We start from the raw sequence: 26,387 nt of genomic DNA, 5'->3' as shown, positions 1-26,387 counted from the left end.
CAAGCCTCCAGAACCAGTGAAAAGTGGAGCTCAATTGGCAAAAGATAAGAACATGTGTCTAACCTTCCACATGGATCAGAAAACACCCCTTTCAGAAAAACCTCTCTCCCATTTACCTGCCCCTTCCCTGGTCTGCACCAGGTCCTAGGCTGGCTTCAGAGATTTCTTCCTCCCCTGGGCTGGAAGTAGGATCCGTCACATGTCCTGAGCCATTCTCCCAGCCTTGGAGAGGGAACAAATTAAAAAATAGGAAAAAGTAATCTGCCTGCTCCCCCAAGACGGGAACTCAGGACAGGCACAGCACCTTTTCCTAGGCACAGGTATCAGGAGTCCACAGACTTTGAATGCCTTTCACACCTGCGTAAATCTGCGTGGGCCCATTTCAACAGCCTGGGCCCTCGTTAGCACAGTACAACAGGGTATATACCTGAAGCCTAACTTCAATTGTATCAGCTATATGGTGGAGTGGTAGGTTCATGACATTTGACATCATTCTACCTATTAAGCAGGATCCTCACCTACCCACATCAGGGGCCTAAGGACTGATGGCTCCACCCATGCCACATATTCACCTGCAACAGGGGTCCAGGAATAAGTGGTGCCCCCAGTTCTTATAGTCAACAGCATTGGGAGCCCATAGTGCAGCTGCAAAACCCACCTACCTATGCACTGTAGGGAATAGGTACATGCTTCCTCCCAGACACTCAAGGATGGCTGTCAGCCCCCTGCCTTGCTCTGCACTAGACCCCCTACTGCAGCCAGATACCTGTGCCTACACCAATCACCCCTGCCCATCTAGGACTGTAGGTAAGAGCTTGTACACCAACTACATGGACACCTGAGCTGAATTCATACAAGAAAAGTAAATGGACTCCTGGGCTCACATACCTAGTGACAGATCTAACTACCTGGTGACAGGACGTTAGAGATTCAAAGGCATCAATAATCAAACTAGCTTGCACAAGCAGCCTATGTGGGCGTATCAAAACAAAACAAGACGCTAGGGCACAGTAAGCAAACATGAAATAAATATAATAACTTACTGATGGCTTGGAGACAACAGTCAATATCAAATCACATAAAGAGGCAGACCCTAATGGCTTCAGCAAGCCCTCAAAACAAGAAATCTTCCAGAGACAGATAACTTCCTGGAAATACTGGAGGTAGAACACAAAAGATTAATATACAGACATCTTCAAGAGATCTGGAAGGAAATCAAGTAAAATGCAGAACAAGCCAAGGAACACAAAGACAAAGTAATAGAGGAGTTTAAGAAGATTATAGAAGAGCATAATGACAAATTTAACAGGCTGCAAGAATCCATAGAGAGACAGAAAACAAAAATCCAGAAGATTAACAATAAAATTTCAGAATTAGAAAGCCATAAGAACAGAACTGAGGCAATGGAAGTCAGAATTAGTCAGATTGAAGAAAAACCACTTGACACCAACTTATTAGAGGAAAATAAGATAAAAAAAATTTTATAAAATGAAGAAACCCTAAGAATTTTGTGAGACTCTATCAAGAGGAATAACCTACAAGTGATTGAAGTACCAGAACAGAGAGGATAACAGAAAATACAGAGAGAATTGTTGAAGATTTGTTGGCAGAAAACTTCCCTGAAAATCATGAAAGATGAGAAGATATCTATCCAAGATGCTCATCGAAACCCACACAAGGTAGATCCCAAAAGAAAGTCACCAAGACATACTATAATCAAACTTGCCAAAACCAAAGATAAAGAGAGAATTTTAAGAGGGGCTAGGGATAAGCAAAAAACCATCTACAAAGGAGAGTCAATAAGACTAAACTCAGACTACTCAGCAGAAACCATGCAGGCAAGAAGGCAATGGGATGACATATATAAAGCCTTGAAGGAAAAAATTGACAGCCAAGAATGATATATCCAGCAAAATTGTCTCCAAATATGATGGTGAAATTAGGGCATTTTCAGATAAATAGAAGTTTAGGGAATTTGTAGAAACCAAACCAAAATTTCAAGAAATACTAAAGAGAGTTCTCCGGTTAAAAAATCAAAAACATCAGATGACAACCCAAGACTAGAACACAGGACAGAGCAACCAGATATCAACCCAGATAGGGAAGTTACAAAAATAAAGAAAAGCTAAAATACTAAAAATAGGAAAACTGAGACATCAATATGTAAAAGATGACAACATCAAAACAAAAAAGAGGGACTAAAGAATGTAGTCATAGATCTTTCATGTCAAGAGGAAGTCAAGGTGATATAAAGAAATAAAAGATGAGTTTAAACTTAGAAAAATAGGGGTAAATATTAAGGTAACCACAGAGGAAATTTATAATCCTACACATCAACATAAAAAACAAGAAAAACATAAAGACTCAGTAAATACAAAAGCAACAACAATGAAAAGGATTAAAAGAAAATACAAAAGAAAAACGGCTCAGCACAGAAAATTAAGTGGAACAAAGAAACTGTCAACAACACACGAAAAAAGACAAAAATGACAGCACTAAATTCAGACTTATCAATAATTATGCTGAATGTAAATGGACTAAATACACCAATAAAGAGACAGAGAGTGGCAGAATGGATTGAAAAACACAATCTGTCTATATGCTGCCTATAAGGGACATATCTTATTCTTAAAGACACAAAAAAGCTAAAAGGATGGAAAAAAATATACCGAGCAAACAACAATCAAAAAAGAGCAGGAGTGGCAATATTAATTTCTGACAAAATAGACTTTAAAGTAAAATCTACCACAAAGGACACTATATAATGATTAAAGGGTCAATACACCAGGAAGACATAACCTTAATAAATATTTACACACCCATCGACAGGACTCCAAAATACATAAAACAAACTCTAACAGCATTAAAAAGTGAGCTAGACAGCTCCACAATAATAGTAGGAGACTTCAACACACCACTTTCGGTGTGGGACAAAACATCCAAAAAAAGCTCAATAAAGACACGGAAGATCTAAATGCCACAGTCAACCAACTTGACCTCGTAGACATATACAGAACACCCCACCCAACAGCAGCCAAGTACACTTTCTTTTCCAGTGCACATGGAACATTCTCCAGAATAGACCACGTATTAGGCCATAAAGCACACCTTAACAGAATCCAAAGCATCGAAATATTACAAAACATCTTTTCTGACCATAAAAGTAGGAATCAAAAATAGAAAAAGCAAGGGAAAAAAATCAAACACATGGAAACTGAACAACACCTTGCTCAAAAACTACTGGGTTACACAAGAAATTAAGAATGGAATAAAGAAATTCACAGGATCAAATAAGAATGAAAACACATCCTACCAGAAGCTTTGGGACACAGCAAAAGCAGTGCTCAGCGATCAATTTATAGCAATAAATGCACCCATCCAAAAAGAAGAAAGGGTAAAAATCAAAACACTAGCCCTACAACTCGAACAGATAGAGAGCAGCAAAAGAAACCCTCAGGTACCAGAAGAAAGCAAATAATAAAAATTAGACCAGAGTTAAATGAAATAGAGAATAGAAAAACAATTTGAGAGAGTTTAACAAGACCAGAAGCTTGTCCTTTGAAGAGGTCAACAAAATCAATAAACCATTGGCCAAACTGACAAAGAAAAATAGGAGAGGAAGCAAATAACCGGAATAAGAAACAAGACGGGTGATATCACAACAGACCCAACTGAAATTAAAAGGATCATAAGAGAATACTATGAAAAACTGTATTCCAACAAATTCGAAAACCTAGAGGAAATGGACAAATTTCTAGAAACACACTACTTTCCTAAACTAACAAAAACAGAGGTAGAACACCTAAATAAACGTATAACAAAAGAAGAGATTGAAAAGGTAATTTAAAAACTCCCAACAAAAAAAATGCCCTGGCTCTGACGGCTTCACTGGAGAATTCTATCAAACTTTCAGAGAAGAGTTAACATCACTACTAACAAAGGTATTTCAGAGCATAGAAAAGGATAGAATGCTCCCAAACTCATTATATGAAGCCAGAATAACTCTGATACCAAAAACAGGTAAAGACACCGCAAAAAAAAGAAAATTACAGACCAATATCCCTCATGAACATAGACGCAAATATCCTCAACAAAATTCTAGCCAATAGAATTTAACAACATATCAAAAAAAAAAAAAATTTTACCATGACCAAGTGGGATTCCTACCAGGTATGCAGGATTGTTCATCATTAGAAAAATGATCAATGTAATCCATCACATAAATAAAAGACAAGTACCATGTGATCTTACCAACTGATGCAGAAAAGGCATTTGACAAAGTCCAACACCCATTCATGATAAAAACTCCCAGCAAAATAGGAATAGAGGGGAAATTCCTCATCATAATAAAGGGCATTTATACAAAGCCAACAGCCAACGTCATACTAAATGGAAAGAGTCTGAAAGGATTCGTGCTGAGAATGGAGACCAGACAAGAAGGCCCTTTATTACCACTCTTATTCAACATTGTGCTGGGGGTCCTAGCCACAGCAATTAGGCTAGAAAAAGAAATAAAGGGAATCCAAACTGGTAAGGAAGAAGTAAAAGTATCTCTATTTGCAGATAATATGATCTTATACACAAAAAAAACCCCAAAGAATCCACAAGAAAATTACTGGAACTAATAGAAGATTTCAGCAAAGTATCAGGATACAAGATAAACACACAAAAATCAATTGGATTCCTCTACACGAACAAAGAGGATTTCGAGGAGGAATTACCAAATCAATACTGCCGGGGGCCAGCCTCAGCAATGAACAGGGTTACCAGAGGGGGGGTAGAGTTCGGCGAAAAAAGAATGAGCAGTAGAGTGTCTTATATTTTCATTCTGCAGAAAAAGAAGGCTTCTCTCTTTATTTTTTACATGGTCTTTTATATCATAAGCTTACAAAAGCATAACATCGCATGATCAATAAAGGGGCAGTACAAGATATAATCATAAACATCATTTCCCAGAGACATAATTTTCCAAGTGACACATAGTACAGTTCCGCATACATACACAAGTACAATGAGTTTTTTGTTTAATTGAAGAGAATATTTTGTTGATATATTTTTACACAAAGTAATAATTGACTTCATACTGCTTTACACTTTATGCTTAATCTTGCAATTCCTTCCACAGTTTTTATAATAATTAATCTTTTTGCAAAAACCATTGCCACATAGGCTTTGTCCATTTTGTCCAGGGTGGCCAAATTTTTGAAGTCCAGCCACTTTGGGTTACGTCATATTGTCCACGATTATGCCAAGGACAATTAGCCCAATCTCTATACCCAAAGACCAGTCAAGCGCAGCAGTGAGCGGGGTAGACGAGAAGGTTGAGCTGTAATTGGCTGAGAAATTGGCTGAGAGAACTCACTGCCTTTTGTTTTTCCACTTTTATGGGGTCATGTGTGGGTGGTGGTTTAATCACAAAAAGGGCCTTGGTAAATACCAGGATTTCACCATCCTATTCTTATTTTCCATAGTCGAGCTGTTTGTTTTTCCCCTAAGACAACTTCATGTTGATCCCCAAGTAACACACGGGCTGTCCCTACCCGAGATTTCACCAGGGGATTATGAGTAGGACGCCCCCCGTCCAAAGGTCCCTAAATCTATAATGGAATTTTATGCTTATACATTCTGCTATATACAGGCTGAAAATGAAATAGAAACATAACACAGATGACAGAGATATTCCTGACTTTTCAGGAATTCTTCGATGTTTATGCTGGGGGCAGTGGGTGCAGAGGGGCCGCCCTTGCAGCCTGGCTCCCAGCACAATACCATTTACAATAGCCCCCAAGAAGATAAAATAAAAAAAAAAATACTTAGGAATAAATCTAACCAGAGACATAAAAGACCTATACAAAGAAAACTACAAGAAACTACTGCTAGAAACCAAAAGAGACCTACACAAGCGGAAAAACATACCTTGCCCATGGATAGGAAGACTCGACATTGTGAAAATGTGTATTCTACCCAAAGTGATCTACAGATACAATGCAACCCCAATCCAAATTCCAAGGGCATTTTTTTTAATGAGATGGAAAAACAGATCACCAACTTCACATGGAAAGGGAAGAGGCCCTGGAGAAGTAAAGCATTACTAAAGAAGAAGAACAAAGTGTGAGGCCTCACACTACCTAATTTTAGAACCTATTATACCACCACAGTAGTCAAAATGGCCTGGTACTGGTACAACAACATATACATAGACCAATGTAAGAGAATTGAGAATCCAGATATAAATCCATCCACCTATGAGCAGCTGATATTTGACAAAGGTCCAAAGTCCATTAAATGGGGAAAAGACAGTCTCTTTAACAGACAGTGCTGGCATAACTGGATATCCATCTGCAAAAAAATGAAACCAGACCCATACCTCACACCATGCACAAAAACTAACTCAAAATGGATCAAAGGCATAAATATAAAATCTAAAATGATAAAAATCATGGAAGAAAAAATAGGGACAACACTAGGAGCCCCTAATACATGGCATAAACAGAATACAAAAAACAAAATAATAAATGTTGGAGACGTTGTGGAGAGGCTGGAACACTTATACGCTGCTGGTGGGGATGTAAAGTGGTACAACCACTTTGGAAATAGATTTGGTGCTTCCTTAGAAAGCTAGAAATAGAAGTATGATCTGATCCAGCAATCCCACCCCTTGGAGTATAACCTAGAGAAATAAGAGCCCTCACCCACACCCATGTTCATTGCAGCACTGTTCACAATAGCAAAAAGATAGAAACGACCTAGGTGCCCATCAACAAATGAATGGATAAACAAATTATGGTATATTCACACAAGGGAATATTATGCAACGAATCTGCAAAACATCTCATAACATGGATGAATCTGGAAGACATCATGCTGAGTGAAATTAGTCATTCGGAAAAGGACAAATATTGTATGAGATCACTATTATAAGAACTCAAGAAAAGGTTTAAACACAGAAGAAAACATTCTTTGATGGTTACAAGGTTGGGGAGGGAAGAAGAGGGGTAGTCACTAATTAGATAGTAGACAAGAATTATTTTAGGTGAAGGGAAGGACAACACACAATACAGGGGAAGTCAGCACAACTGGACTAAACCAAAAGCTAAGAAGTTTCGTAAATACAACCAAACCTTTGAGGGACAGAGTAGCAGGGATGGATGTCTGGGGACCATGGTTTCAGGGGACATTTAGGTCAATTGGCATAACAAAATTTATTGAGAAAATGTTCTGCATCCCACATTGGTGAGAAGCGTCTGGGGTCTTAAAAGCTAGCAAGCAGCCATCTAAGATGCACCAGTTGGTCCCAACTCACCTGGAGCAAAGGAGAATGAAGAACAACAAAGACACAAGGAAAATATGAGCCCAAGAGACAGAAAGGGCCATGTAAACCAGACACTCCAGCAGCTTGAGACCAGAAGAACTAGATGGTGCCTGGCTACCACCAAGGACCGCCCTGACAGGGAATAGAGCAGGAGAAAAGTGGGGTGCAGAACTCAAATTCCTTCCTGTGCATATCCTTCAGAACTTCCAGTGTGCTCTAGCAACTGCCAGCTGCCAGTATCTGCATCTCTGTGTCTGAAGCTAGGCTGTCCCAAGTGCCAAGGAATTAACCGTAACCATGCCCCCCCAACACCAAGAGCCCTCAACCAATGACTCTTGGAAATTGGTATGTAAATATCCAGCCTGCTTGCCTCTGGATGCCATAATTCTGAGATGTGTGTTTGGCAATTTCCCAGAGTTTCCCTGAGTTTAAGTTCCAGTCTTATACGGTGGTAACTAGCTTAATACAGTACCCTTTACTGGATAGCATCATTTCCCAGTCTCACTTCCTCCACTTCCATATTGGTACTTCCTGTTTTCCCAAATAAATTATTTGCACTCCAATCCTTGTTTCAGGGTTTGCTTCTGAAAGAATCCGAATCAGTCACTGACTGCGTGAACAATGAGCTTGTAAGTCGTGCAGTCCTTGTAAGGTGAGTATCATGCCTTACCAGCCCACATCGCCCTCACCCCTCACCCCAAGCAATAATATCCTTGACATTTCATGTTTAATGTACCAGTTATATCTCTTACACATCAAAAATTAAGACATGTGAAAGACTTGTATGCTTAAAACTATAAAACATTACTGAAAGAAAGTATAGAACACCTAAATAAATGGAAACATATTCAGATAGGAAGGCTTAATATTATTAAGATGTCAATAACTACCCAAAATGATCTATAAATTCAATGCAATCACTATCAAAATTCTAACAGCCTTCTTTGCATAAATGGAAAAGCCAGTCCTCAAATTTATATATAATTGCAAGGAACCCTGAACAGCCAAAACAATCTTTAAAAAGAAGAACAAAGTAGGAGGGCTTACACTTCCCAATTTCAAAACGTGCTATAAAGGTACAGTAGTCAAAATAGTCTGGTACTGGTATAATAATGGACATATAGACCAATGGACTAGAATTGAGTGTCCAGAAATAAACCCATACATCTGTGGCCAACTGATTTTCTACAAGGGTGCTAAGTCTATTCAATGGAGAAAGAACAATCTCGTCAATAAATGGTGCTGGGACAACTGGATCTCCACGTGCAAAAGAATGAAGCTAGAGCCAAATGTGATACCATATACAAAAATTAATTTAAAATGGATGAAAGGCCCAAACATAAGAAGTAAAACCATAAAACATAGGAGTAATGCTTTGGGACCTAGATTTTGACAATGGATTCATGACTATGACACCTAAATCATAAGCAACAAAAGGCCAAAATAGACAAATTGGACTTTACCAAAATTAAAAACTTTTGTGCATCAAAGGGCTTTATTAACAAAGTAAAGAGACAACCTACAGATTGGGAGAAAATGTTTGGAAACCATATATATGAATAGGATTTAATATCCAGAATATATAAAGCGTTCCTACAACTCAACAACAAAATAATCCAATTGAAAAATTAGCAAAAGACTTAAATAGGCATTCATTCCACCAAAGAAGAAATACAAATGACCAATAAAACACTGCCCGGTCCTGCACCATCCTCACAATCGTTGTTATGTTTGAGCTCTTTGTTGCAGCTGCTGTGTCAATCCATTTCCTGAAGGTATTCCTTTTTTTTGCTGACCATCTATGGGGAAAATATTAAATGACACAGGAAGCATCAAAAGAAGATGGAAGGAATACACAGAGTCATTATACCAAAAAGAATTAGTCGATGTTCAACCATTTCAAGAGATGGCATATGATCAGGAACCAATGGTACCAAAGGAAGAAGTCCAAGCTGCTCTGAAGGCATTGAAGAAAAACAAGGCTCCAGGAATTGAAGGAATATCAACTGAGATGTTTCAACAAACAGATGCAGCGCTGGTGGTGCTCACTCATCTATGCCAAGAAATATGGAATATAGCTTCCTGGCCAACTGACTGGAAGAGATCCATATTTATGCCTATTCCCAATAAAAATGATCCAACTGGATGTAGAAATTATAGAACAATATCATAAATATCGCACACAAGCAAAATTTTGCTGAAGATCATTCAAAAACGGCTGCAGCAATATATCGACCGGGAACTGGCAGAAATTCAGGCTGGTTTCAGAAGAGGACGTGGAACCAGGGCTATCGTTGCTGATGTCAGATGGATCCTGGCTGAAAGCAGAGAATACCAGAAGGATGTTTACCTGTGTTTTATTGACTATTCAAAGGCATTCGACTGTGTGGATCATAACAAATTATGGATAACATTGCGAAGAATGGGAATTTCGGGACACTTAATTGTGCTCATGAGGAACCTTTACATAGATCAAGAGGCAGTTGTTTGTACAGAACAAGGGGATACTGATTGGTTTAAAGTCAGGAAAGGTGTGCGTCACGGTTGTATTCTTTCACCATACCTATTCAGTCTGTATGCTGAGCAAATAATCCGAGAAGCTGGACTATATGAAGAAGAACGGGGCATCAGGATTGGAGGAAGACTCATTTACAACCTGCGTTATGCGGATGACACAATCTTGCTTGCTGAAAGTGAAAAGGACTTGAAATCCTCTTTAAAGTGTTGAAGAGCAAAGATGTCACCCTGAAGACTAAAGTGCACCTGACCCAAGCCATGGTATTTTCAATCGCATCATATGCATGTGAAAGCTGGACAATGAATAAGGAAGACCGAAGAAGAATTGATGCCTTTGAATTGTGATGTTGGCGAAGACTATTGAGTATACCATGGACTGCCAAAAGAACGAACAAATATGTCTTGGAAGAAGTACAATCAGAATGCTCCTTAGAAGCAAGGATGGCGAGACTGTGTCTTACATACTTTGGGCATGTTGTCAGGAGGGATCAGTCCCCGGAGAAAGACATCAAGCTTGGCAGAGTACAGGGTCAGCAGAAAAGAGGAAGACCCTCAATGAGGTGGATTGACACAGTGGCTCCAACAATGGGCTCAAGCATAACAACGATTGTAAGGATGGCTCAGGACCGGGCAGTGTTTCGTTCTGTTGCGCTAGGGTTGCTATGAGTCGGAACTGACTTGACGGCACCTAACAACAACAACATCTACTTTTATCAAGCATGATGTGAGACAAAGCCTTACCATCCTTGCTTTAAGGAGCATTGTGGCTGCACTTCTTCCGAGACAGATGTGCTCATTTTTCTGGCAGTCCGTGGTATATTTAATATTCTTTGCCAACACAACAATTCAGAGACATCAGTTCTTTTTCGGTCTTCCTTATTCATTGATATTTGCTATAGGCTACAGTTATTTGCAAATACTAGTAAACTTTATATTTCTTATTCATTAAACAATTTTTAGATCCTCATAGTAATGACTAAAGAGTATGAAAAATGTTGAAAGTATTTTAAGAATAACTTATGATCTCAGGAATTCCCAAGAATTGTATTTTAGTACATTCAATTTTCATCAAGCTTAATTGGATTATTCAAATATCTTATTTACAAACAGAATTATACAATATGTATTCTTTTGTGTTGGGCTTCCTGCATTCAGCATTAAATTGGTGAGGTTTCTCTATGTGGTGATATATAATTGTAGTTTGATTATTTCCATTGCTGTGTAATATTCCATTATATAGATATACCACAATTTATCCATTTTTTTACTGTGAACATTTAGAGCGACTATGAATAATGCTTCCATGAACACTTTTGTGCATGTTTTTTAGTGTTCATGTGTATGCATTTCTATTTGGTGTATTCTTAAGAGTGGAACTGCTGGGTCCTAAGTATGTCTATCAGCAACCTTAATAGATAATACCAAACCATTCACCAAAGCAGTTGCATCAATTTACACTCCCACCAGCTGTGTATGGGAGTTTCAATAACTCCACATTCTTGGTAACACTTGGACTGTCTTTTTCCATTTTAGCTATTCTGGTAGATGTTTAGTGACATAACATTGTGGTTTAAATTTTTATTTCTAAATACAATTATTAAATTATGTAATTACTAGTGAGATTGGGCATCTCTTCATATATTTGTGAGTCATTTGTGTATCCTCTTGAAGAGCCTATTCAGGTCTCTGTTGCCTGTTTTTCTATTAGGTCATCTGAGCTTTTCTTATTGTTTTTCAGGAGTTCTTCATACAATGGGGATAACAAGTCCTTTTTTATATGTGTTTTGAATGCTTCTGTTACTTTGTGATAAGCCTTTCCACATTCTTAATGGACTGTTTTGATGAACCCCCCCCCCAAAAAAACCTTGCCATTGAGTTGATTTCAACTTATAGCTATCCTGTTGATGGACAGAAGTTCTTAATTTTAATCTAATCAACTTTATCAGTCTTTCTGTTTATGACTAGTGCTTTTTAACTCCTGTTGAAACCTTCCTTTATACCATGGTCATGAAGATACTCTCACTTTCTCTTTTAGGAGCTTTATCATTTTGTATTTCACATTTAGATCTGCAATCCACCTAGAATTTATTTTTGTTATGATGTGAGACAGGGGCCACCTTTCACATTTTTCTATATGTATATCTAATATTCCAGAATCATTTATTGAAAAGACTTTCCGTAACCCACAGCTCTGCATTGCTACTATCATAAATCAGTATGTGCACGGGGCTCTTTCTGGGCTCTGTAGTCTATTCCTTTGGTCTATATATCTATTCTGCACCACTTCCACACTACCTTAATCATGGTTGTTTCATAATAAATCTTAAAATCTGCTAGTGCAGTCCCCCCCCCGCCCCCGCCGACTTTGTTCTTTTTCAAGACTGTCTTGGCTATTCTAGGTCCTTTGCATTTCTGTAATAATTTAAGGATTACCTTCTCAATTTCAACAGAAAAACCTGATGGTAGTTTTTTATGCACTGGTTTAGAATCTCCAGAGTAATGTTGAATGGAAATGGCAATTGCAGGAATCACTGGATGCTTTGTGAGCCCCCCCCAAAAAAACTCTTAATATTATACCATTGAGTTTGATGCTTATACAATTTTTGCAGATACTCTTGATCAGATTAAAGAAATTGCCTTCTATAACTAGTTTACCAAGTCTTTTAATCATGTTTCTTCTCTTATAGTGGAATTCATGCTACTTAAATTATCAGTTAAAATTAATCAATATATTTGTGATTCTGTCAAACAGTACAAAGATTTAGAACACTTTAATTCCAATCATCCCTTCCCAAATTCTGTGCTTTTTTTTTTTTTTTACTACATTTTAACTTTATCTCCCTCTCCCCAGTTTATTATTATTATGCTTTAAATAATTAAGTTTCATTTGCTTGATTTACCCACATTTACCGTTGTTGTATACTGGACCTTTCATCTGGATTCATGTTTCTTCCATCAGAAATATATCCTTTAGAATTTTTTATTTAGGTTTTTCTGGTAACAAATTTTCTCTACTTTTGGCCTGTCTAAAAGTACTTTTATTCCCCCTTACTCATGAAAGATATGTTTTCAGTGAGCATAAAACTCTAGTTTGGCAGCACGCTGGCTTAGAAGCTGAGTCGTATAGTTTATGGTTAAGAAGTCACCTGTCAGACTAACTGCCACTCGTTTGAAGGTAATCTTTTTCTCTCCTGCCTTTTAGATTTCCTCTTTATCTATGGTGTTCCATGTCTCGGTGAGAATTTATTTTTATTCATCCTACTTGGAATTTGTAGGGTAAATATTTATTTACTATAAATATTTGTAGGATAAATGAAATTTCATCCTATTTTTGGATCTGATATTTGACAAATTCTCAGCTGTTATCTCTTCAAATATTGCCTTTTCCTCAACTCTTTTCCTTTCCTTCCGGACCTCCAATTAGATTATTACATCGCCTCACTCTTTCGTGCATGTCCTTAATCTCTTTTTCATATTTCCCATCTGTTTGTCTCTTTCAGCTACATCCAGGGAAAAATGGAGCTATAATCTAGTTCACAAGTTCTCTCTTCAACTGTGTCTAACATACTGTTAAACCTAACCAATGAGTTTTAATTTCAATTATTATCCTTTTCTTTTTTAAGAGATGTTTCTTTTTTTTTAATCTTCCTGCTTTATGTTTATTTCTTGAAGCATGTTAAACTCATACTTATTTATGTTCTACATTTCATAATTCCAATATCTAATTTTTTTTTCAGATTCTGCTGTCTTTTATATTAGTTCACATGCATGACAACTTGCTTCTTGGATTAGTAACTTTTCAGTTATTTTTTAAATTTGATCATTTTCCTGGTGATTTTATCTGTGAAAATTCTTTGTAGCCTGGAATGAAGAAGAATTAAGATTTGCATTTGCTTCTATCAGGCACCTGGGAATACTCCTAGTTCAGGATTACTTAAAGCTAAATTCTTATCCGGAATTTTTTCAGATCTCATTCTGAAAAATATTTACATTTCTTTAGGACGTGTGATTTCAGGCTGCTAACCTACGTAAGGGCTATCTTAGATTTACGATTGTTTTTAGATTTACAGTATTGTTTTGTTTTGTTACCTCTCTAGGATTCATTTGAACAGATTTAAAATTTTTAATCCAGAATTATTAGTTGTTGTGAGAGAGTTTTTCCAGGTATTTGACAGAAACAACACTCTTTCTTGATTAGTCTTTGTAGAGATTTGTCTATTTTATTAGATGAACATTTTAAAAACCAAATTTTGGATTTGTTGATCATATATATATAATTTTGTATTTTATTATTTATGTTTTTTATTTATTTGATGCATACTTCTTTTTATAACTTCTTTCTTTTACTTTGGGTTAATTCTTTGGTGTTTGACAATTTACTCATTAATTTTCAGCCTTTCTTCTTTTCCAATACAAGCATTATACCTCTATACTTACACTGCATCCCACAAGTTTTGGTATGTAGCTTTTTATTATTATTTAGTCCTTTTTCCCACCAGTATGATTTCTTCTTGGACCTGGCATTACTTATCAGCAGGTTTTCAAATGTGTGGGGATTTTCTATTTTTTTTTTTTATATGTATAATTGGTTTCTAACTTAATTGTATGTGGGCATGGAATTTGGCCTTTTGATAACAAATCTTAAATTTTGTTGATACTTATTTTGTAGCACAGGGAACAATTTTGATTAATGTCCCATGTGTACTTGAGGAGAATATGTACTCTCTAATTGTTGAGTGAGAATTCTATTCATAGCCAATAAAACAAGCTTGTTATTGTGTTGTTTTAAGTCTTCCATATCTCTGTTAACCCTTTTTGTTTTCTTGATCTATCAATATTTGAAGGCAGTGTGTTGAAACCTCCTACTATCATGGTAGATTGTCTCTTTGTCCCTGAAATTCTATCATTTTTTTCTTTACTTATTTTGGGGCTTTAAAAAAAGTGCATACTAGTTTAGAATTGTTATATTTTCCTAGTGAATTAAACATTTTATTATTACATAGAGATCTTATTTCTAACAATGCTTTCTGTCTTAAAGTCTATTTTGTTAATATTTCTAATGTCTTTTTGTTAATATTTATCTGATCTTTCTTTTTCCATTCTTTTGTTTTAAACGTTTTTGTGGCCTTACACTTCAGGCAAGGCTGCAAGAGAGCTTCACTAAAGGAACTTCCAAAGGATATACTTCAGGGTGAATGAACGTGATCCTAAAGGAAAGTTCTGAGATGCAAGAAGGAATGGGTTTTAAAAAGCCAACCTGAAAATCTCAATATTTTAACTGTGTATTTTTTATTTATATTTATTGTATTTTTAGACTTGTTTCACACATCTTTCTTTTAAATTCTATATGCTCCACTTCTTTTAAGGTTGCACTGTACGCACCTGCCCCATACTTTATTTTTTGACTGCTGTTGTGAACGAATTCTCTTTTATTATGGCTAATTGATTTTTTAATTATTATACTTTAGGTGAAGATTTACTGAGCAAACTAGCTTCTCATTAAACAACTAGTACACATATTCTTTTGCGACATTGGTTACCAACCCCATGATATGTCAACATTCTCCCTTCTTGACCTTGGGTTGCCTATTACCAGTTTTCCTGTCGCCTCCTGCCTTCTAGTCCTTGCCCTTGGGCTAATGTGCCCCTTTAGTCTTTATAAACTATGTTATCCCAATTAAGCTAGCTATTCCTTGAGACCATGGTCCCAACAGCCCTCAGCCCAGTGATTCAATCTCTCAGGGAGTTTGGGTGTGTCTATGGAGCTTCCATGACCTTGCCTTGGTTTGTGTTCTGTCTTATTGCTTCACTGAAGTTACCATTTATCTATTGCCTATTTAGTGTTTTTTCTGTCCCCATCCCTGCCCTCCCTCATAACCATCAAAGATTATTTCTTTTTGTGTGTAAACATTTTCATGAGTTTTTATAGTAGTGGTCTCATACCATCTTTGTCCTTTGTGATTGACTTATTTCACTCAGCATAGTGCCCTCCAGGTTCATCCATGTTGTGAGATGCTTTACAGGTTCATCATTAGTCTTTATCGTTGCATAGTACTCCATTGTGTGTATGTGCCAGAGTTTGTTTATCCATCTGTTGATGGGCATCTAGGTTTTTCCGTCTTTTTGCTATTGTGAACAATGCTGCAATGAACATGGGTGTGCATGTGTCTATTCATGTGACAGCTCTTATTTCCCTAGGATATATTCATAGGAATGGGATTACTGGATCATATGGTATTTCTAGCTTTCTAAGGAAGCACTATATTGTTTTCCAAAATAGTTGTACCATTTTGCATTCCCCCCAGTAGGGCATAAGAGTGCCAATCTCCCCAAAGCCTCTCCAACGTTTGTTATTTTGTTTTTTTGATTCGTGCCAGTAATGCCAGGGTGAGATGTTATCTCGTTGTGATTTTATTTTGCATTTCTCATGTGTCTGTTAGCTGCTTGGATGTCTTCTTTGGTAAAGTGTCTGTTCATTTCCTTTGCCCATTTTTTAATTGGATTATTTGTCTTTTTGTTGTAGAGGTGTTGGATTTTCTTGTAGATTGTAGAGATTAGACCTTTGTCAGATTTGTCATAGCCAAAAATTTTTTCCCAGTCTGTAGGTTCTCTTTTTACTCCTTTGGTGAAGTCTTTTGATGAGCTTAAGTGTTTAATTTTTAGAAGATCCCAGTTATCTAGCTTATCTTCTGGAGTTTGTGTGTTGTTAGGTATGGTTTGTATCCTGTTAATGCTGTGTATTAGGGCCTCTAGTGTTGATCTTATTTTTTTCTTCTATTATCTTTACAGTTTTTGGTTTTATATTTAGGTTTTTGATCCATTTTGAATTAGTTTTTGTGTATGGCGTGAGGTATAGGTCCTGCTTCATTTTTTTGTAGACGGACATCCAGTTTTGCCAGCACGATTTGTTATAAAGACTGTCTTTTCCACATTTGATGGACTTTGGGCTCTTGTTGAAGGTCAGGTGATGGTAGGTGGATGGATTTACATCTAGTTTCTCAGTTCTGTTCCTTTGGTCAATGTGTCTGTCATTGTACCAGTACCAGGCTGTTTTGACTACCGTAGCTGTATAGTAGGTTCTGAGATCAGGTAGTGTGAGTCCTCCTACTTTACCCTTCTTCTTCAATAGTGCTTTGCTTATCCAGGGTGTTTCCCCTTTCCATATAAAGTTAATGATTTGTTTTTCCCTCTCTTTAAAGAATGCTGTTAGTATTTGGATTGGGATTGCATTGTATTTGTAGATTGCTTTGTGTAGAATTGACATTTTCACACTGTTGAGCCTACCTATCCATGAGCATGATACATTTTCATTTATGTAGATGTCTTTTGGTTTCTTGAAGTAGTGTTTTGGAGTTTTCTTTGTATAGGTCTTTTACATCCCTGGTTAGATTTATTCCTAACTGTTTTGCTTTTTTTTTTTAGGGGCTATTATAAATGGTATTGTTTTCCTGATTTCCTCTTCATCAGTTTCTTTATTGGTGTATAGGAATTCAACTGATTTTTGTATCCTGCTACTCTCCTGAATCTATTAGTTCCATTAGTTTTCTTGTGGAGTCTTTTGGGTTTTCTATGTATAGTATCATATCATCTGCAAAAAGGGCAGTTTTACTTCTTCATTACCAATTTGGATGCCTTCTGTTTCTTTTTCTTGCATTATTACTCTAGCTAGGACTTGCAGCACAATGTTAAATAGGAGTGGTGATAAAGGGCATCCTTGTCTTGTTCCTGTTCTCAAGGGGAATGTTTTCAGCCTCTCTCCATTAAGAATGATGTTGGCTGTTGGTTTTGTATAGATGCCCTTTATCATGTTGAGGAATTTCCCTTCTATACCTATTTTATAGAGAGTTTTTAACAAGATTGGGTGTTGGACTTTCTGGAATGTCTTTTCTGCATAGATTGAGATGATCATGTGATTCTTTTATTTTATTTATGTAGTGGATTACATTGATTGATCTTCTAATGTTGAACTATCCTTCCATACCTGGTATGAATCCCACTTGGTTGTAGTGTATTCTTTTTTTTTTTGATATGATGCTGAATCCTATTGGTTAGAATTTTGTTGACAATTTTTGCATCTATATTCATGAGAGATATTGGTCTGTAATTTTCTTTTTTTGTGGTGTCTTTGCCTGGTTTTGGTATCAGGGTTATGCTGGCTTCACAGAATGAATTCAGAAATATCCCTTCCTTTTCTATGCTCTGGAATAGTTTGAGTAGGACTGGTGTAAGCTCTTCTCTGAATGTTTGGTAGAATTCTCCAGTGATGCCATCTGGGCCAGGGCATTTTTTTTTGTTGGGACTTTTTTTTTTTTTTTTTACCTTTTCAATCTCTTCTTTTGTTATGGGTCTGTTCAGATTTTCAGCATCATTTTGTGTTAGTTTGGGTAGTGTGTTTCTAGAAACTTGTCCATTTCCTCTAGGTTTTCAAATTTGTTGTAGTATAGTTTTTCATAGTACTCTGTTATGATCCTTTTTATTTCAGTTGGGTCTGTTGTAATGTCCCCTGTTTCATTTCTTATTTGGGTTATTTGCATCTTCTCCTGTTTTTCTTTTGTCAGTTTGGCTAGTGGTTTATCGATTTTGTTGACCCTTTCAAAGAACCAACCTTTGGTTTTCTTGATTCTCTCTATTGTTTTTCTCTTCTCTATTTCATTTATTTCTGCTCTGATGTTTATTGTTTCCTTTCTTCTGGTGGCTGTGTACTTGTTTTACTGTTCTCTTTCTGTTTGTTTGAGTTGTGTAGCTAATGTTTTGATTTTTTCTCTTCTTTTTAGATGTGTGCATCTATTGCTATAAATTGACCTCTGAACACTGCCTTTCCTGTGTCCCAAACATTTTGGTATGATGTGCTTTCATTCTTGTTTGATTCTAGGAATTCTTTTATTCCACCCTTGATTTCTTCTATTACCCAGTTATCTTTAAGCAGATTTTTATTCAGTTTCCATGTAACTGATTTTTTCCCCTTGCTCTTCCTGTTGTTAATTTCTAATTCAACGGCATTGTGATCAGAAAAGGTACTTTGTATTATCTCAGTGTTTTGGATTTTGTTGGGGGTTGCTTAGTGTTTTAAGATGTTGTCTATTTTGAAGAACATTCCATGTGTGTTGGATAAGAATGTACACTTTGCAGCTGTTGGCTGGAGTGTTCTATGTATGTCTACAGGTCAAGTTGGCTGATTATGGCCTTTAGATCTCCTGTATCTTTGTTAAGTTTCTTTCTAGATGTTCTGTCCTTTACTAAGTTTTGTGTTGAAGTCTCCCACTATTATCGTGGAACTGTCAATTTCTCTTTTCAGTGCTGTTAGAGTTTGTTTTATGTATTTTGGAGTGCTGTCATTGGGTGCATAGATATTTATTATGGTTATGTCTTCATGATGGATTATCCCTTTAATCATTATATAATGCCCTTCTTTGTCTCTTATGGTGGATTTTGTTTTAACATCTATTTTATCTGAGATTAGTATTGCTACTTGCTCTATTTTGGTAGCTGTTTGCTTGATATATTTTTTTTCCATGCTTTGATTTTTAATATATTTATGTCTTCGTTTCTAAGGTGTGTGTCTTTTAGACAGCATATTGATGGATCCTGCTTGCTTTTTTTTTTTTTTTTTAATCCATTCTGTCACCCTCTGTCTCTTTATGGGTGCATTTAGGCCATTTATGTTTAGTGTAATTATTGATAGGTATGGGTTTATTTTTTTTATGAGTTTATTGCTGTTATTTTGTAGTGCTTTTTTTTTTTCTTTCTTTCTTTTTTTTTTTTTTTGTGGTACGGTGCTTTCTTTGTTCCACTTACTCTCCTGTGCTGAATTCCTTGTTTGTGGATTTTTTTTTCATTTCTTTTGTTTTCGTAGATTTTGTGTTTACTGAGACTTTATGTTTTTCTTCTTTATTTTGATTAGTGGGTTGGTAAACTTTCTTTGTGGCTGCCTTCAATTTTACCCTTATCTTCCTAAGTTTGAACCAGTCTTTTATTACTTGGTGGCATCTTGCCTTCCTGTCCATTAGAAAGTTCTATATCTACACTGCTTGTTCCCTCTTTTATTGTTCTGATGTTGTCATTTACAGATTAACCTCTTTGGTTCCCTCTTGTAATCTTTTGGTTTTGATTAACCCTTGAGAGTTCATTACTTAGGTTGGTTTCTGGCTGATATGGCCTTGTGTCCTATATTCAGGCTGTTGTCTGATGTTGTTGGTTCTCAAACCAAAGGACTCCCTTTAATAATTCTTGTAGGTTTGGTTTTGTTTTTACATATTTCCTTAATTTTTTTTTATCTGCAAATGTCCCAATTTCACCATCATATTTGATTGAGAGTTTTGTAGAATAGTTTTTTTCTTTCTCGGTTGGTAGTTTTTTCTTTCAAGGTTTTATATATGTCATCCCATTGCCTTATTGCCTGCATGGTTTCTGTCGAATAATCAGAGTTTAGTCTTATTGTTTCCCCCCGTATGGACTTTTTGTTTTTCTTGAAGTGTTGTCAGGATTCTTTCTTTGTCTTTGGTTTTAATGAGCGTTATATGCCTTGGTGATTTTCTTTTGGGGTCTACACTATATGGATTCATTGAGCTTCTTGGACAGTCAGCTGTTCATCTTTCATGATATTAGGGAAGTTTTCTGTAGTGATTCTTCAATGATCCTCTCTGTGTTTTCTGTTTTCTCCCCCTGGCTCTGGAACTCCAATCACTCACAAACTTTTGCTTTTAATTGTATCCCACACCATTCCCAGGGTTTCTTTGTTTTTCTTCATTCTTTTCTCTGATTTTTCCTTAAACAGAGTAGTATCCAAGTATGTGTTTTCAATTTCACTGATCCTATCTTCCATTGTTTCAAACTTGCTCCTCAGACCTTCTATGACACTGTCCATTTCTGAAATCTTGTTGTTGATCTTTTGAATTTCTAGTTGCTGTTTTTGTATGATTTTTAGTTGTGAATTTATTTTGACATTTTGTTCCTGTATTATTTTCCTGCGTTCTCCCTTGTTTTGCCTTTTTCATATTTTTGTCTGCTTTTTCCTTCAACTCTTGGATGGTTCTGTATATTAGAGATTTGAATTCCCTATCAGGTAGTTCCAGTGACTTTTCTTCTACTGGAAGGTCATCTGATGTTTTATTTTGGACGCATACTGGAACCATGCTGTTCTTTTTTCTTTTTAATATGTCTTGATATTTTCTGTTGTCTTTGGGACATTTGGTAGTTATTTTCTTCATTTATTGATTGTAGATTTGTTTGTTTTATCCTGCTTTTTTGTTTTATTTGGTTATGTCTAAGCAGATGGGCCAGGTGTTGTTTGTGGGGATGACACTTCTCACCACCTTGTCCAATGGGCAGGGCCAGTTGCTCAGCTATCGTGCAGCAGGACAGGTCTAGCAGAAGGGGAGGGGCTGGGATGGGTTGTTTGTGGCATATACTAGGGCCAACAGGGTGGGGCTGAGGGTCAGTGCAGGGCAGGTTCTGGTAGATTGTGCCTGTGCTGCTTGGGGGTGTGATGCTCAGTGTACGGTGCAGATAGGCAGGAGGGAGGGGGTAGGTTTTGATGTGTGTAGCTAAGTGGGTGTGGGAATGAAGAGAAAGAGGAGAAACAGGACCCCCCCCCAAAAAAAGCACTGAGGGAACCTGCCATTGGAGTGGCACAGACCTGGGAAAGCTGTTTGTTGGTGGTTTTCTAACCAGGCAGTGAGGCACAGCCCATCAAGAAGGGGCAGATATGGCACATGCAGCTAGGTTGAAAGGAGAAAGGGGAGGAAGGGAGAGGGAGAATAATAAGCTAAATAAAAAATCAAAAAAGAAGGGGAAAAGCACACGTGGCTAGGTGGTTAGGAGAAAGAAACAGAAGGAATGTAGAGATAAGAAACCTAGAAAATAAAGGAAAAAAAGATGCCAGGTGGTTGACAGGAAGGAAGGGAAGGGAGGTAGAGAGAGACAAGAAACTGTATTTGCTCCACTTTTCTATGCTCATTTTTTCTTCTTATCTTGGCTTTTTCTTGGGGAGGGAGGATTCATTGAAATTTTTGTTTACTTGCATTTTCTTATTCCAATTTTTTCTCTTTATTGGGTTGAAACTTATACATCCTATTTCTATTCTTTAAAGTATAAAACCTTACTGTGTATATTTAATAGAGCCTGCTTCTGCACTTTTTCAACTCCCATTCATTCCTCAGCACAGTATAATCTGGCTTCTCATCCCACCACTTCACTGAAACGACTTTTGCAGAAATTTCCAAATGCCAAACTCAATAGTCATTTTTATCAGTCCTTATCTCACTCACTAGATTTCCCTGCTGTATTTGATACTTGTGATCACCCCCCTCCTTGATACTCTAGTCCTAGGTTACTTGACATTGCATTTTCCTGGGTTTTTTTTCCCCCATAACTATTTCTCCTCATCCCTACTCTACCTCCTCTCCTTCTTGGGCCTTTCCCCTTTAACTCCTGTTAAAAATTGTTTCCCCCAAGGTTCTGTCCAAAGCCCACTGTTCTTATTTTTCAAACCCACCCTATGTGATCCTATCCACTGCCATGGCATCAACTACCACCTCCATGGGGCTGACTCTCAAATTTATTTCTCCAGCTTGACCTCTTCCTTGAACTTCAGACTCTTAAATGCAATTTCCAGCTGATCAATCAATCAGACCTGGATATATCACAGGAACCACAAATTAAACATGCCTAAAATAGAACCCCTAATCATCCACTTCTTCCCTTCTAGAGAGAAAAGTCAATTTCTCCTCCTCCTAATTCTCTCTGAAACAATAATTTTTTTCATTGTACTTTAGATGAAAGTTTATAGAACTAACTTCTCATTAAACAACTAGTACTCATACTGTATTCTGACATTGGTTACCAACCCCATGACGTGACAACACTCTCCCTTCTTGACCTTGGGTTCCCTACTACAAGTTTTCCTGTCCCCTCCTGTGTTCTAGTCCTTGCCTTTGGGCTGGTTTGCCCTTTTAGTCTCGTTTCGTTTTATGGGCCTGTCTAATCTTTGGCTGAAGGGTGGACCTTAGGAGTGACTTCATTACTGAGCAAAAAGTGTGTCTGGGGGCCATAATCTGGGGGTTTCGCCAGTCTCTGCCAGGCCAGTAAGTCTGGTGTTTTTCTGTTAGAATTTTGTTCTACATTTTTCTCCAGCTCTATCTGGGGCCCTCTATTGTGATCCCTGTTAGAGCAGTCAGTGGCAGTAGCTGGGCACCATCTAACTGTGCTGGACTCAGCCTGGTGGAGGCTGTGGTAGTTGTGGTCCATTAGTCCTTTGGACTAATCTCTCCCTTATGTCTTTGGTTTTCTTCATTCTCCCTTGCTTCAGGTGGGGTGAGACCAGTGGAGTATCTTAGATGGCTGCTCACAAGCTTTTAAGATCCCAGACACTGCTCACCAAATGTAGAACATTTTCTTTATAAACTATGTTATCCCGATTAAGCTAGATGTTCCCTGAGACCATAGTCCCCACAGCCCTCGGCCCAGTAATTCAGTCCCTCAGGGAGTCTCGATGTTTCTATGGAGCTTCCATGACCTTGCCTTGGACAAGTGAAACATAGGAGAATTCAACTGCTTCCTTTCCATTCCCACATCTCATCCATTACTGAGCACTCCCAACTTACCCTTCTACAATATTTTTCTGGATATTTTTCCCAAATAGTATTCTGTGATTATTAGTTTGGAAAAAATGTTAAAATAAGTTAGCAAGCCATAAAAAAAGTCTTTCCTGCAGGTCTTTTCAGAGCCATTGTTGTTGTTGTTGTTGTGTGCTGTGGAGTAGATTCTGACTCACAGCAACCCTACCACAGTGGTTAAGTGCTTGGCTGCTAACTGAAAAGTCAGTGGTTCGAACCTACCAGCCGCTCCATGGGAGAAAGAGGTGGCAGTCTGCTTCCATAAAGATTACAGTCTAGCAAACCCTATAGGGCAATTCTACTCTGTCCTATAGAGTCACTATGAGTCTGGACTGTTACTGTGTGGATATTATGTTCTGTATATACAAGAGGTATACAAGAGGTAATATAACATTCAATCTTTCCCAAACTTATTTAAGCATTTTTGTGGAACACCTATCGGCATCTCATGTGCCTCATAAACAGTTCATGAGTTGCTGCTCTTGGCCACTCTGTTCTCTCCTAACTTTGCTACCATGGACCTAATTCAGCACTTGCCATCTCTCTGGTCCCCCAGCTCTAGGCTTCTTCCCTCAAGCACATTCTTCACAGTGATGCAAGAGTGAGCTACTTAAAACTCAGATCTGACTATGTCAGTTCACTGTTTACAACTCTTGAGGCTAAACTCCTTTTTAGGGCATAGGAAGCCCCCCATGACCTGGTCCTGGCCCCTTCCCAGTGTCACCTGTCACAACAAACACCCTGACTCACATCATACCTTAGAAACATTGAGGTGCTTTTGCTTCCCCAAATGTTCTGTGCTCTTGCAGCTCTCTATATCTTTGTTTATGCACTACTTACTATCTGTCTAGAATATTCAACCCACGACTCTAGACAACATTGGAGAGAGACCCCCTTTCTGACTACTTGAACCTGGACCTGGCCCTTGCATATGCACAATATAGGATTTTTTTAAAGGACAGGAAGTGAAGGAACTGCTCCTGAAAGGCAAAAAACCTGGGCACAGCTTACCCTCCTCCGAGAGTGACACACAGTAAGAGTCAAGCAAACAGTCCTTCCCTGCAATATTTATTAAGGGATTTACACATACACAGGAGAAAGGCAACCAGGAATTGTGGTTCCCACAGATGAAATCTTTTAAGCAAAGTTTTCTTGTTTTAATTTTCAAGTAGGGTGAAGAATGACTGATAGGAAAGCTGTCCAGGCTCTCTGCCTCATACACCTGGAAAAGGTGAGGAAATAGAATACCCCAGGATATAGGGGCATAAAAGTGTGATTGGCAGGTTGGGAGAGAGGAAAGGAAGAAGAGAGCTATAAATGACATTGCAATTTTTTTTTTAACTATAAGAAAAACTGGCAACAGTTTTAAGCTGTTGATAAATTAACTCCTCTCTGTTGTAAAACTAAAACTAAACAAAAACACCCAGGGTAGATGCAGAGCAAGTGGGAGGCAGAATCCACACACACACACAAGAAGTACACACTTTAAGTTCTGCATTCCCATTGAGGGGGTTGGTTCTCCAGCTATGGGCCCGTCTCCCACTGAAGGCAGAGAGGAGTTGGGTAGGCATGTGTGTTTGTGTGGGGCCCTCATAAAGTCTTTGGTGCTGATAAAGGCTGACTGAAGGAGCGGGCCTAGAAGCCTCAGATGCAGAAAGCTACTCAGGCCAAAGTAGAGCCGTATTTTTGCTCATCCTCATGGAAGGAGTCTTGCTTCGCCCCAGGGGTAGTGACAACCTGATTCAGGATGCAAGGAGTATTTAATTTGGTTTCAGTATTTTGTTCATTCCCATAAATCACAGGAGCATAATGCCTCCCTCTTCAACCATAAATTTAAAAACTTAGAAATAGCTTACTGACATATAAAAGGACCTTTAATCCCTCCCCTTCTTCACCTAAAACACCTACAGACCTTTCTCAGAGTCTGACGGGAGGTTTATTTTCTTCCATCAACTTTTTAAGAAAATTCTTTAGGGAAGGTAATTCACATTTATCCTGCAGTTAAGTGCCCTCTGCCAATAATTTCTAAGGTGCTGGTGCCAGGAGATGGCCAGGGGCTGAGGCTGGGGAGGGAAGTCCGGATGGCTACAGAACATGTGCAACATAAAGCAACAGAGAGGTCTGTGTGTTTGGGAACTGGCAGGACTAGGCAGAATGCCAAGCCTCAGATGACTTATTGAGTGATTTCTAAACCAAACAGAGAGAGGTAGGAAAAGGGGATGAGGTGGGAGGAGTTGGGGAAAGAAGAGAAAGGGAGGGACAGAGGGCTGAGGGGAGTGGTAGCCATACAGGTGCTTAGTTTTTATTTCCACATCTGAGGACTGAGAGTCTGATTTGCTGCCTGTCCATTTCCGCCATTCATTGACTGTCCATAGTTCATCATGCCATTGGCTCCATAGAAGTTCATGCCGGCCATCTGCTGGGTCATCTGAAAGGAAGAGAGGAGACTTTCAGACCAGGCTGTGGGCATTCAGCCAAGTAGTGCAAAAGGCAGGGTAGAGTCCTTCTGTCTGTAGGGAGGGGGAGAACAACACAAAGGGAAACTTTGTTATAGTAAGTACAAAACTGCCCTGGGCCTTAATAGTCAGATCATTTCAAGGACATGAGATCATGTAAATGACGGACTTTTTAAGAGTAAGATGCAGACAGAGACTAATGCTCAGGGAGGGAAAGAAGGAATCCTGATCTAGCCAATGAAAAAACAGCGGAGACGTTATTCTCTTTTTCCTTTCCTAGTCCCTCACCCTAAACAGAAGGGACCTGTTGTTAACCTGTCACAGCCAGCCCTGACAGCATAAAGAAAAGCCCCTGTCCAGTGCTCTGTCTCACCTCCAGCAGCGACTTATTAACCGTCAGTGTCACTGAAGGTGCTCGTGCACATCTGTTTGCGGAGAGAAGGAAAAAAAAAAAGAAAGAAACTAGACTGTTCAGAATGAATAAAGGAA

At 38.0% G+C, this 26,387-nt stretch overlaps 2 protein-coding genes across 4 annotated transcripts in view; one reads left to right on the top strand and one right to left on the bottom strand.

Annotated features, from left to right (window-relative positions):
* The window catches only part of COL9A2 (collagen type IX alpha 2 chain), a 135,146-nt gene that overhangs the window by 7,118 nt on the left and 101,641 nt on the right, over positions 1-26,387 (top strand). For both annotated transcript variants that reach the window (XM_049878898.1, XM_049878899.1), the window contains one exon: positions 7,888-7,964. The gene's annotated coding sequence lies outside the window, so the exon portion shown is untranslated. The remainder of the gene's footprint in view (positions 1-7,887; positions 7,965-26,387) is intronic.
* The window catches only part of SMAP2 (small ArfGAP2), a 55,904-nt gene continuing 54,006 nt past the window's right edge, over positions 24,490-26,387 (bottom strand). For both annotated transcript variants that reach the window (XM_049878912.1, XM_049878913.1), the window contains exon 10: positions 24,490-25,870. In XM_049878912.1, the coding sequence (XP_049734869.1) occupies positions 25,745-25,870 (126 nt within the window). In that variant the 3' untranslated portion in view covers positions 24,490-25,744. The remainder of the gene's footprint in view (positions 25,871-26,387) is intronic.

The sequence above is a fragment of the Elephas maximus genome, chromosome 3, assembly GCF_024166365.1.
Source record: "Elephas maximus indicus isolate mEleMax1 chromosome 3, mEleMax1 primary haplotype, whole genome shotgun sequence".
Taxonomy (NCBI): Eukaryota; Metazoa; Chordata; class Mammalia; order Proboscidea; family Elephantidae; genus Elephas; species Elephas maximus.
The sequence above is the reverse complement of the archived record's forward strand: the minus strand, read 5'-3'. Positions and strand labels throughout refer to the sequence as shown.